We start from the raw sequence: 14,260 nt of genomic DNA on the forward strand, positions 1-14,260 counted from the left end.
TATTGAATTATTTTTAAATAAGCATCAGAACCCTAAAAACATTTCACAAATTTAAAATTGTAAGCTTGATGTAAGCTTGAATAATCACTTTTACTCAAATAATCACATAATCACTTTCTAAAAATGGTACATATTCATAATTTTAAAACATATCTGAGAAATTTTTGGTGAAAACTATGCTCATGTTGTAGTTAAAGTAAAGACAAGTTGAAGGTGTGGCTAAATGGTCTAACTTGGAGTAAAAAATTACTCCAAAAAGAGCACAATTTAATCTACTTGGAATTATTTCTGTTTCTTGATAATTTATTTTTTATGGAGTAATATTAATTATGATCTACTTATCTTTGAGCATTTAGAAATTTTTATGAAATAGGAATATACTTGTTAATAATATTCTATCGATACTTGTATTGTTATTATGATAGCATTAGTAGATATCCATTTAGTATCATGACAGAAAAATTTTATAACATGAAATTACATTGGAACACCTACACTTTTGAGTAAGCTCAAAACATATCATCAAATAATCTGAAACTTGTAATTTTTTTTGTTGAATAAAAATGTCAATTTTATCATAGCACTGAGTAGCTTGTTAATCAAAAAGATATCTTATGAAGTTGGAAGTTTACTCCAAAAAAATAAATAAAATGCAGTTGCTATCATTAGATGTTGAAATAAATTTTTTATTTATATTAAACTTGCATACTGTATTTATATTAATAAATATAAAGAAGAAAAATAATTGCTAAAGATTATTGTTATAAAAATAAAACAACAATAACTTTTGAGAAAAATTTACATACAATAGTTTCAGAAATTTATTTGTTTCTTCGTGTGATATTATTTAATTCAATTACGAAAAACAAAAATCCTGATACATAATTCGTGGAACGAGTGAGGGGTTGTTTCCACCCTTATCTCACCAACAACCAATGAGAAATTTTCTGGTGCAAGATATGGATTTGATTGGACAAATTTGAGGGTGTAGAGGCGTGGTTTTATGTATCTAAAATTTCATCATGTTTTTACTTCTCTTATCAGTAATCTCTAGTACTCCACTTGAAAACACAACATCCTGAAGAACAATTAACGAATTTTAAATCAAATTTTACGTGAGTTATTTCAAAAACTACATCATTTTTGGTCGCGATTTAAATAAAAATAGTTCATTTTTTTTATTTTATTTTTAAAAAAAATAATTTCTAAGAGTGGTGTGAAACTTGGTGCTTTTTCATTTTAAAAAATTGAATAAAAAGTGTTGTAATATATAACATAAGAAGTAATTTAAAAAAGAAAATTAAAAATATAGTTGATTGACTTAGGATATGAGCTACACCGAATCGTTGTGGGAAATAAACGGAAATCAAGCACCAGTGAGTAAAAAATCGTCTGAAAATCAATTTAACTAATCAATAAAAATGAATTAATAATAATGATAATAATATATTAATAAAATTAAAAATTGTGGTAGATTATATCAAGCGAGATGTCACAGTACGTAGGAAGTGAAATGGCGTCTTATCCAATGTGGGATAGTTCAGTTCTTTATCAAACACCACCTCCTTCTCATTCTCATGTTAACGATCACGTTAATGGATTTTACCGACAACCATGTGCACTTCTCCATCAAAGGTTAACATATAAATCATTTATATCTATTTTATGTGTCATAATAACAACTATATCTATCCCTATAATGATGTCTTAATTTACAATTATATTTCCTAATACACTCATTAACATAATTATTAAACTCAGATTGATAATAATTATAAAAAACGAAAAAGAAAAAAAATCGTTTAGAATATCAAATTATTTCTTAATAAAACTAGTTTATTTTATAACTTAGAAGTGTGCTGAATAAAGTGGTAATGTATCTATGAATAAGAATAAGATAAACTAATATTGATGGAAACAAATTTATATCATAGTTTTTAATGGAATGAAATAAGATAAGGATTATTAATAATTCTTATCATTTTATTCGCGGTTAATTCTAACTTGTAAAATTTATTTTCTATCATTCACAACTTCTGCAAATGACCAATCATCAAAATTGTTTGAATCATTGCTAGGTTTTGGGTCATTCTGATGCAGATATATTACCATTAAGAGCATTTCAACAAAAGGACAGTCACTAGTCTGCTATCTAGTTAATTAGACATATCTGAGGCTGAATAAATTGTGTTCATTTCTGAAAGAATGTGCAAGTCCCGAAAGTTAAAATATAAACAAGTTTCAAGGTACTGATCGTAAGAATAGATACCAATATATTGTTGACGGTTTCTATTGCTAGGTTGACTAATCTTTTGCATATCAGTTCGAAAGAGCAAACTAGATTCATCATCTTTAACCAAGTGCTTTAACGGTTACGTTTCTGTAAAAATAAAAATGTTGATATTTTGTAATTTACTTTTGGGTCTATTAAGATTCCTCAGAGTCATTAGTAATTATTTTAATGTACATTAAGTGATATGTATTAGAATATTTATTAATGTAAAAATACTTTGTTATAGTCGATACACTTCGAACACGCGAATCCCCAACCAGCCCTCCTCGACAACAAAAAAACCACGAAGAAGAGTAGCATCAGTATCACAAAGAAGAGCTGCTAATATCCGAGAAAGACGAAGGATGTTTAACCTGAATGAAGCATTTGATAAATTACGTAAAAAGGTATCGAAATTTTTTATTTCAAAGATATTTTTCTTAATTATAAATTAAAATTCAGTCATACTTACAAAGTAAATCCATGGATTTTTGTTAATATCTTGTTTTTGATTTCAGGTTCCTACATTTGCATATGAGAAGAGACTTTCAAGAATTGAAACGCTAAGATTAGCCATTACTTACATTGCTTTCATGGGTGAACTGTTAGGAATTGAACCAGCTACCACAAAAACTGAATACATTCCACGTGAATATTATTTACCGAACTAAAGACTGCCCGCTGTTTATTTAAAAAATATTCTTTAAAATATATCAAAAATATAAGATAAAATCAAATCAAGTCTTCCAAATGCATTTTAAAGCAGACAATAATAGAATAGTAGTTATATTTTTAATTTAATTATGTACATGTGTAAATGTCCTTGTTTTCTTTTATGTTGTTATAATTAAATATTTTAATGCATTGTGAGTAATCAGTATTATGGTGTAATTCGTTTTTATTTTTTAAAAATAATGTTAAAATAAATAATAAAAATGTAATTTAAATTCATGAAGTTTTATTGAATTTTTTCAAGTAAATTACTAGTAAGTTGGTACTATTTCCAATATTTATTTCCAAATAATTTGATAATCAAATTAAGAAAAAAATTCTTAAACTCCAGTTGCAATAATTTTTTATTATTAAATCGTTGGATAAAAATTTATGATTGTCAAAAAGATTTTATGTATTATGAAAAATCTTTCATAACCTCGTCATTCTTTTTGAAAAGGAATATTTTGGAAGTATGTAACGAAACTGATATCCAAATAGTTTAATAACTACACTAGTATATTATAATAAATAAATTTATCTTCGTACTATTCGTGTAATAATTTATATCAAAATATTTCCTCTAAATTCATAGTCAAGAATTAAGAAATAGAATATGTTATAGATAGTTTTATAACCATGAAATAAAATTTTCAATAATCTAAATTTACCATGGAATTGTAATATAATGTGCAATTAGTTTATGATAAAGGTCGATAAATGAAAAGTTTAACTTTAAACGTGTTCTTCAAGTGCTTTATATGGTTTTATTCCTGGTAAGAGGACTTGAATGTCAGGTCAGACAACACTTTGAATCAGTAGCAACTGCGAATAGATGATTATTAGCATTAGTATGCATATAGCTAATATGGAATTAAAATTCAATTTGAAATAATTAATTTTTCCAAAATGTATCAACATTCTAAGTAATGCTAGTCGTTATTTTTCGAGTTTATCTCCGAGCCAATCAAAATACATGTTGAAGTACTAACAAAAAACATCTGGCGTCTAACACGATGTACCTCCGAACCAATCCCAACTCTTGATTCCCTACTCTCGCCTACGTTCAGAGTAAATAAATACGCTTGAGAAGTCAGTTGACGGCATAGTTCTCGATTCGCTGTTAAACGAGTACGTGCTGCATCATGCCTCCCAAACCAAGTGGTAAAGCTGTGAAGAAAAGCGGGAAAGCCCAGAAGAATATCTCCAAATCCGATAAAACGAAGAAGAAGCGTAAAAGGAAGGAAAGTTACGCTATTTATATCTACAAAGTGTTGAAACAAGTTCATCCAGACACTGGAATTTCAAGTAAAGCAATGAGTATCATGAACAGCTTTGTGAACGACATTTTTGAACGAATTGCTGCTGAATCATCAAGACTCGCTCATTACAATAAACGATCAACCATTACATCTCGGGAAATCCAAACTGCTGTTCGTCTTTTGTTGCCTGGTGAACTCGCTAAACATGCTGTAAGTGAAGGCACCAAAGCTGTCACTAAATACACCAGCTCCAAGTAAATTCATTATTTGAGCCTTCAAAAACGGTCCTTTTCAGGACCACAAAATTTTTCAAACGAAGTCTACTCTAACGGTTTTCTAATTATAGATAATTATATAGTAAAGAGAAAATAAATTTCAAACTATTTCTATGTACGCATTTTATTTTTCATATCTCTGACATTATCATCGGGTCAATTGCTATTATTTTTGTATTCATTTGTCTCACATGACGATGTCCATTGAGGTAAATAATTTCATCAACGATAAATACCATTTAGTAGTTACTACCAGGGTTCAATAATCATTGGTAATGTATGTACAGTTATTTCAATGAACATTTATTTACAAGAATTCACCATTAAAAAAATATTTTACACAAGCATATATTGACTCTGAATTTGAAAGAAATGCTATATCAAGGTTTGATAATTTTATGTTTTGTTCTATTGTTTATTTACTTCTATCTTACATATAAGGACAAATAAAAGTAGAGCTGTTATTGAAATTCATATTGAATTTTAAATTTAACTTTTGACAGTACTTTCATTTCTCCTTAAATGCATGAAAATAATTGGAAATGTTTAAAAATTATAAAATGCTTTACATAAAATAAATTTGGGTAAAACCATAACATGCAGTGACACAGAAGAATGTTTTCTTTCAGTTGTAACGTTAATCGATTTATATGATCGATTATGTCAAGAACTATCAACTTTATTATGTTTTTAGAACTATTGAATCTTTGAAAAAAATTATATATAATAATAATCCATCTATTTAGGTATTATTATGCTTATTTTTAACGAATATTGCATCATATATGATAGCATTTGATTCTATTAATCAAAACTCTCTTTACATAAACGTACATGACGACAAATTGAATGTTTAAAGTGCATAGTATATATCTTATAGTTGAAAGATTATTCAAAGAAGATTCATTATTAAAATTTAAAAAATTTCCAATTATATTTTTTCTATTCTTTAAATGTAATAACTAACTATTCGCATTAGTATAATACATTCTATTTAATTACTTTTTATTGTGATACTTGCAAAATACTATCATCTAAATACTTTTTTTTTTTGAGAGAATTAATGACGCTCATGGACATATACATACACAGAGTTATGTATCCATATATTTATATATATATATTAAATTAATAAAAAATAAAAAATAATAATATCATCTTAATATATAATTGTCATGATTATTCATTGGTTTTTTGTTGAATTTTTATTAATGTTTTCAAAAGAACACTCGGTTTATTTTCTCTTTATATAATTCAAAAACATTATTTAAATAAATTAATACAAAATTTTTTTTTTATGGCAGAATAGATATTGTATGCATGCAATACATTCTCCGCAAGATGTAAACATTTTTAAATGTATAAACTAAAACTAAAAATATTATCAATAAAATTTGTGTTCGATTGTACAACAGTTTTTCACATAAATGTGTATTTACGACAATCAATTATTTTATAGTAGCATTTTCGATAAATTATTATTCTACTACTGTTGAAAATGTTAGCATCTCTAGTTAATAACTATTGAATTTTTCATGATAACATTAATCTAATTAATATTTTATCAAGCTTAAGATAACCATTCAACAATATTATTATAATTATTATCCGCATTCTTACATGTATATATTTGTATTAGAAAGAAATATTTATCTCTATGGATTAGAGACTGATTTTCAGAACAATCTATATATTTTCTTTTATTTAAACTAACTATAATAATTCATTTATAATTCTATTGATATTCTATGTATTTCCATTATATTGATGTATAATGCTAATTCAAATCAATATGGCTTCGTTTAGATTTGAAAATTAGATTGACACCACGGTATTCTTAGAAAAATTTATTTGTTTAAATCACATTCAAGATTTCAAATGCTTTCTTTTTACTTTTATTGTACTGCTTCACTTTCAATAACAACATGAATCTGTCGAAAGACGAAAAATTTATTGATAAACTCGTAAAATATTTCACTTTCATAAATGATAAAAATGCTACATAATATAATTTAAAAAAAATTATTTTTGAAACGAGTATTACCGTTTTTTTTATTTATATTCAGTCTTAAGCTAAATACACATGCCACATTCCTTTTTTTTCTTCTTTTTTGTCTTTTTTTTCTCATTCTTATCAATTTATTCGACCCTTTACAAATTCATATAACTTTCAAATTAGTAATTAATGTTATACATACTTTTAATATGATTAAAGCAATCCATAGGTATAAATAGTCATGATTTTAAATCATGATCATTCTTATTCAACAATAAAGATATTTTATATTAATATTGCTACAAAAATCATCATATAGAACTGAAATTGTAAAAGGTTATCACAAAAAGTATTTTTATCTATGAAATTTAATAACAGTCGTATGCAGATTAAATGTTATAAAACAAACAAAAAAAATTCCAAAATTTATACTATATATAGAGAGTAAATTTGAAAAGTCGAAAATTTATACAGTAAAATTATCCTGGGTAATAGTACGGAGGTGGACGTTCGTATTCAGTACTCAGAGGTGGTGCTCCTGGTGGTGGTTGGTATTTCGGTGGTCCATCACTCGGAAAATCCCAATTTCTGTAATTAACAATATATTACAATAATTTGTTTGCTTTTAAATACATACATGGAAGATTCATGGATTAAAAAAATATGACATAAATGAAACAAGTAATATTCAAAAACTTAATTAATTAATGATCGATAAACTCGATCATTTTTCTATTGACATTCAATCAGGAACTTAAAACATCTCATTCAATCAAAAATTATTAAAAAATTAATATTAGAGAAACAAGAAAACGAATAAGATAAAGAACAAAATTCAATAAAATAAGGTCTGTATAAATAATAAAATTATAAAATTCACCCTTTTATTGACAAGGTATGTTCTGGTTTCTATCAAAAATTTAGCATTCTATGTCATATTGTCAATCCTATTGTTAGGATTAGAAATAAAAAAAAAAATATTGTATAATCATTGGATCATAATCATGTTGGATTCTGTGATTTTTTACTTAAAAATGCAAATAATAATAAATTTGATTTATAAAAATAAATACAGTTATCCATCCATGAATTATAAATGTTAATAAAATTTTTATTCATTATAAATATCAATACACGTTACATATCAATTTATTACAAAAAGTTTATAATAAATTTTTCATAAAAAACAAACTGTATCAATTGATTGCTATCAATGAATTATCATTACAAAAACAGCTGTAAATAATATAATTACAACTATTAATTATTACTCTTGAAATTTTTTATCCACAGCACTTATTCGCGTATTAGTACTTGATATTCATTCACGCAATATAAAATGTATCAGATCCAAACATAAAACAAAGTCTTTTGAACATTACTTATCATTAATATCACTATATATTGACACTGTTAATGAAAAATAATCATGATAACATAATAAGTGTCAATAATTGGGTAACTTTTTAAGATTTTGTACCTTAAAAGACCAAAATAAATTTTTTAAATCTTATTGATTTTGAATGAAAATTATTCGTCATCAACACAGTATATATGAACACCGTATTTTGTTTATGTAAATATCATACATTTGTAAATAAGTCTATAAAATGTCTTTGAACAATAAAAAAATGATCTAGCTTCATTATTAAACTTACTTCAACAACAAACATTTTTAAATAGTGAAGAATAAATTTAACTTATTAAAAACTAAATCTTATTCTGAATCTAGATAATTTTTTTATAGTTCACAGTTCTCCAAATAGAAGAGAATATACGTTATTATAAAAAAAATACTTAGGAGCTTTTAAAAAGTTAAAGATTTTTTAGCTCTGATAATAAGTATAAAAATGTTTATGAAAAATTTGAAATTTATAGTATTTCATACAATGTTAAGACTTCAAGACAAATTGAGAAATCGTGTCTCGTAGAAAGTTTGACAATTATAGAAGTCAACAAATTCCATCTTTACTCTGAGAAACAATATGCTGTTTTGTTATAGTTACGATAAAATACCGTAATTATAATTGACATTATTTTCCCTACCTATATACAAATTTCTATAAATACGTAGAATAAACTTACTTAGGGGTGAAATCAGCATTCCGTGGAAAATGATGTGACGTTCCTTGATGAGCGTCTACAGTTCTCTCTCGTCCACTGTAGCCGCCTGCAGCAGGACCATCATAACTTTCCACATACAATTGCGGATGGTGTCTGCTATGATTACCCCGTTTTTTCTCATGGATACTGTAAATTCATAAAGTAAATATAAAATTGTAGATGAATCTTTATATAAAATTATTCAAAAGACACTTACTGAGCAAGTGGCATATTATCTCTTTCAGCATATGCATCATATAAGTATTCACTGTAATATATTTTATATAATTAATATTCATGACTGAAAATATTAAAAACCAAATTACTACTCCTAATTATCTTTATGAATAAGATATCAAAATTAATAAAGATCAAATTTGAAAAGGTTGGTTGTTTAGGATATTATTCAAATTTTTTTTTAACTTACGATTCAACAAGAGGTCCAGGATAAGGATCCGATTTTTGGTAAAGAGCGCTTAACTTAACACATAATATTATTGTTGGAATGAATAAGATTAGACACCAACCAACGCTAATCCAAAATCCATTCTATAATAAATTGCAAATATTATGAAGTATATTTGTTAGAAAAATGTACTATTATTAATTATTCTAAAAAATTAATTTTTAATAACTTACGAAAGGATCAAGGACTTTATTACATCCAGCAACTATAGTAGCGTTGTAGGCATTAGAAACCGGTCCACATTTACCGATATCATTTCTGGCAGTGTTTATTAAATGCTCTAAAAAGTCATTTACTTGTTGAAGGAATGCTTCACTAAACTTGGTAGCAAGCTGTAAAAAAATATAATTTAAATATATATTTAAAATACCGATTTATGGTTAACTTATTTAAATAAAATTTAATGTATTCAATTACTTGTTGCTTTTTCAAGTAAACTATGGAATACCTACCACTTGAACATATTTCGGTCCATCTTTATTAAGAAATACTTGAGCAGCAATAACTTCATTAACTAAACTATGAATTGCTTCTGACATAGACCCATGATTAAATTTGATATGTTCTTCAAGAGTAAGTGCGTTTACGCTGAGTTTTTCGCTTAACATAGCCATTGGAGTGACCAAATCATTATGGTAATGCATCAAATCATGAGCATTTTTGATCAAACTTTCTCGAACGTCTGCTTGTTCATAGGATAAATGATTTGCAACTTCTCTTAATTTTGTTCCAAGATGTTCTAAATTAATATTAGTTATATTATCTTTTAAAAGTTCTGCATATTGATAAAATTTAATATCACTTAATCCACTTTGAGCTAAATCATTGAGTTTAGAGGTGGCACTTTCCGTGAGAATCACAATTCCAGGTGAAAGATTAATCATATCTTTAAGTCGGTCAATGGTACTACTAATTGCATAATCTTCAATATAATCACGTAGTGATTCTAATTTTATCACGTTTTCAAGTTTCAAAACCTCATATATGGTTTTATTAGCATGACATTTATTCAATATCCAGCTCATATTAATATCAGCTTTTGGATTTCTTGGATAAAGAAGATGTTTAATTTGAACAAAGTCATCCACTAATTGGAATAAACGATTGTCGTTGGGATTCTTCAAAGGCTCACAAATTCCACGATGAGTAATGACGCCTGTGACCATATGCGCCGCTGTGATGACTAGTAAAACACTTGTCAATAGGAAAATTATCCATACTGCCATCATAAGAAAGCGTGCACCGGAACCTTTATTACAACAATCATCACCATAGCCGTCAGGTCGTTTTCCGCAAATACCACATAATAATCCAAATGTCAAGCACATCAAAACTGTTAAGAGAACACCAGAAATTCCAAGACCGAAATAGTACCTTTAATTGAACATTCAAAATAATTATTATATTACTCTAAAACTAGATTTATTTTTGTAGAGCATGAAAAAATCCAGGTCACTTTAATTAAAAAATTTAAATTACCTGTAAATGGAATATTTTTCGATATGAATTTGAGCAATCTTCAAATGTGGTATATATACTTTATTTATATCTTTATTTATCCGATCAATGAGTGAAGTGATATTTTTTGAAATATTTGCTAACGATGAACCAGCATTTCTGATACTTGCACTAACTAATGGAATCGTCCTGTTGACTGCATGTTGAATGTCTCGTTGAATTCTTAAAAATGATTCTTTACCTTGGCTCACTTCTAATACAATATTTTCATCCATTAATAATGTTATATTTCGTAGAGCTGAAGAGACATTCGGAAGCTATTAAAAAAAAATATTATTGTATAATCTTATTGAAAGTAAAATTGAAAAGATAAAAAGAATGAGCTTTCATCTTTTTATATCATCTATTTGAATTGTAATAATTGTTTTTTATTCCATACAGAAAAAAAAACATTCTTATAATAAATCAAATGACAAAGATGGTTTAAGCTTAAGCCAGTATAAAAGGTGAAGCATGTAAAACTTGATTAAAAAAGGTATTCATAAATTTGTTAAAGGGATAGGTATTACAAGGATAATTTATTTCTTTGCCACTAATAATGTTAAGTGACTTTACCAACCTTTGGAAAATATTGATCCAAGTACTGCTCGTTTATTCAAAATAATAATATACAGATTAGTATATTATTTATTAGTATTGTTATATATTAAAAAAATATATATGATTCAAATTAGCTTAAATTTATGGAATATATTAATTAAATACTTCACAGTATTAAATAAATGATGTTAATTGCAGTATTGAATTATTTCATTAAGATGACACACTGATTTATCAAGCGATAAGTTAATAGCTATTCAAAATATTTACCTTATCAAATTCGATTTGTACTGACATTTGATTAATTTTATAATCGTGAAGAACCTGTTGACATTCGTGACTTTTACAAGCTGACAAAGTATGCAGTAAATCTTTTTTAACACCTCGAACAACTGAAATTACATAAAAATACTTTTATTTAAAAAATAATAGAATTTTATTATAAAGTGATAAATAATTTTTCTTTGTCGGCAATATATTGTTTAATAGCGCCATACGTATACAATAAAATATTAATTGCTCAAAGATAAGACCAAAGAATTTTTTCACAAAGAAAAATACTGAAACAAGATATTTAAAGATAAAAATTGTTATCAATAAGAAAACTTCTAGTACTCACCTATATCTAACTGACTTGCATTTGTCCTTAAATCGCGCGTTATTTTATCGATCATTTTTAGGTCTTGTCTAATAGTATCTAAACCAGAAACAATGTCATTCAAATTTGTTAATGATACAGCGTGAGAATACACAGCAAGCTCTTCAGTAACGATTCGTCCACTTGCTTGAAGAATATTGTTCAACGTAATCTCCAGTTCATTATAATTTGTTATAAGAAGACGATTTATTTGTTCTTTGGTCGTAGTCAAATAGAGTTCTACATCTTTTAAACTAATTTTAGCATTTGATGGCAAATTTTCAGTACCCTGTTGCATGTGTTCATTTGTTACGAATGCACAAACAACACCAAATCTACAAAAAAAAAAATACAAAAATTATTAAACGAATACATTGTGTTGATAGAAGTATATAGATTCTACATACAAAAACAATGCTCGAGTGATAATTATATGTAGATTTTAATTATAAAAAATTGCACATTTTTGTAGCTAATTAATGATATCTATCTATGGATTAATCTAATAATTGAAACATTGTATATTTTTATTCATAGCTATTTCATTGAGATAATATATATGTGCATCAAAGAAACTGAAAATTGTACTTAATAATTGGCAGAAGAATCTAATAACTTTATAAAATATTGTTACAAACATCAAAATTAATCTTTTTTAGTAATTGAAAATTGTAATTATTTTTCATATAGATATTAGCATATTAAGTGTCAGCAATGTTTTTACTATTGAACTGACCCATTGTTTGTTTTCATCTTTTGTATTTACAAAATTATTGACATAAACATATCAAATATTGCTAACTGTTATAATAATAGATCTATTAATTGTAACTTATGCAAAAAATATTTACAATATAATAGTCGCAACTCCAATCAGAAGAATACTAAGTATAACTTTCCGACAATGGTCATGTTTTTTGTCAAACGGTTGGCTCCTTGCACCACAATGCCCAGCACATCGACAGCAACAGAAAAATAAGCCAATACATGGAAAAATGGCAGCAATAATTAGACCCGTGGCAGCTAAACCAGCTAATGCACCATAGTGAGTGACTATGATTTTCCATTCTTTTGCTGGGTCAGCAAACTTCAACTCTCCGTTATTTAATGTGATTAAACCTGTTGAATAATGATTTTTACTCTATAAATGAAAAATTAACTATAAGATATTTCTAGTTGATACAAATAGATAGAAGGGTATAATAAATGTAATTAGCAACATGACAAATTTTTCTGTGAAATAAAGCCTTATTCAAAACAATGCAGACTTTATCTTATTTATCATATCTTCATTTGAAAAACAATCATCCGACTCAATTTCATTCTAGGAATAGGAGTACTTGTTTCCTTCATAAATAAAACTTAATTCCTTTTTTTGTGGTAAATCAAGAATATGATAAACCGTTATGAAGTGCTTCAATTGATGAATCATTAAACTAACGTATTTTATCGTTTAGTGGTGGATATCATATGAATATAACTTTCAGAATGTTAATTTTTCTACATAAAAAGAAATAAACTTTAATCTAAAATTCATCAATATCTTGTTAATAAAATTTTCATTTAATTGTTTTTATTTGTTTAAAAATTATTTAATTCATTCCAACAGGATGCAATCAAGATAATAGCTACACTCACAAAGAACGAGATAGAGTGAATGTGAGTAAATGGATAGGAAAACAAAAAAAGCAAAATGGTACAGTAACAACCAAAATAATGGTTAAATAAATTTACCATCTGGATACGCCTGTTTAGATTGAATAACGTCAATAAATAAGTTGGTCACATTATACAGTTGTCCCATTCCCTTAGGATTGAATTTAGTGCTAGCATTATAACGTAACCCAGTCATATTCACTGTAGTAAAGTTTACAGCCTGGGAGGCCATGATATTTTGTAATTGGTAATCAAGATCTTCACTTATGTCTCGCATTTTTGTGGCTAATCCTTGACTACTTAGATTTGAATTTAATAACTGGGAACTCACTAATACTGATAACATGCACGCACAAAAAATTAACAACCGAACACAAGAAGGGAAAATCATTTTGGCTAGTGACTAATGAACTAGCCTCGCGTCACTCGAGACGACTCGAGACGCACAACAAACTATTTCCAAAGTAACACAACCCTATCACCACCCACAGTTGAGCTGTGTTGAACTGGCTCTTTAACGATCAGCTCTTTAAATCCATGTTTGATCAATTGACATCAGAACCATCTTTACAATTTACCAACTACAAACTAAATTTATCCATTTTCCTACTCCTATCAAATAATACAGACTTGTTCTGTCTCTTTTGCTCTTATAGACATTACTATAGTTAAAACACTGGTAGAGTAAAATTTGAGGTTATACGAGAAATTATTTATTTCACCTTATTATGTTTTTTATATTCATTATGTATTATTTTAAGTTATTTCAAGCTATTATTAATCAAAAATTATTATGTAGATAATTATTTTATACGGGAAATTAA

The 14,260-nt window shown here is 26.7% G+C and overlaps 3 protein-coding genes across 3 annotated transcripts; 2 read left to right on the forward strand and 1 right to left on the reverse strand.

Moving 5' to 3' along the window:
- The first annotated feature begins 1,235 nt into the window (after positions 1 to 1,235).
- Positions 1,236 to 3,154, forward strand: Fer3 (48 related 3). The gene is made up of 4 exons (XM_035088842.1): positions 1,236 to 1,376; positions 1,475 to 1,635; positions 2,520 to 2,679; positions 2,791 to 3,154. Exons 1-4 carry the CDS (start codon positions 1,329 to 1,331, stop codon positions 2,941 to 2,943), a joined length of 522 nt encoding a protein of 173 aa, XP_034944733.1. The 5' UTR covers positions 1,236 to 1,328; the 3' UTR covers positions 2,944 to 3,154.
- Positions 3,155 to 4,102: 948 nt separating this feature from the next.
- On the forward strand, positions 4,103 to 4,550 carry LOC118070213 (histone H2B-like). The gene has a single exon (XM_035088669.1). The coding sequence runs from the start codon at positions 4,129 to 4,131 to the stop codon at positions 4,501 to 4,503; it is 375 nt and encodes a 124-aa protein (XP_034944560.1). The 5' UTR covers positions 4,103 to 4,128; the 3' UTR covers positions 4,504 to 4,550.
- A 1,992-nt stretch (positions 4,551 to 6,542) lies between these two features.
- On the reverse strand, positions 6,543 to 14,191 carry LOC118070212 (prominin-like protein). Its single transcript, XM_035088668.1, has 11 exons — positions 13,515 to 14,191; positions 12,632 to 12,899; positions 11,763 to 12,115; positions 11,414 to 11,535; positions 10,565 to 10,860; positions 9,538 to 10,459; positions 9,259 to 9,417; positions 9,047 to 9,168; positions 8,837 to 8,887; positions 8,602 to 8,766; positions 6,543 to 7,104 (listed from the first exon to the last, which is right to left on the reverse strand). The coding sequence occupies exons 1-11, from the start codon at positions 13,825 to 13,827 to the stop codon at positions 6,996 to 6,998; spliced, it is 2,880 nt and encodes a 959-aa protein (XP_034944559.1). The 5' UTR covers positions 13,828 to 14,191; the 3' UTR covers positions 6,543 to 6,995.
- Between the last annotated feature and the right edge of the window lie 69 nt (positions 14,192 to 14,260).

Source organism: Chelonus insularis, unplaced genomic scaffold, assembly GCF_013357705.1.
Source record: "Chelonus insularis isolate UGA/USDA-ARS -01 unplaced genomic scaffold, ASM1335770v1 contig_568_pilon, whole genome shotgun sequence".
Taxonomy (NCBI): Eukaryota; Metazoa; Arthropoda; class Insecta; order Hymenoptera; family Braconidae; genus Chelonus; species Chelonus insularis.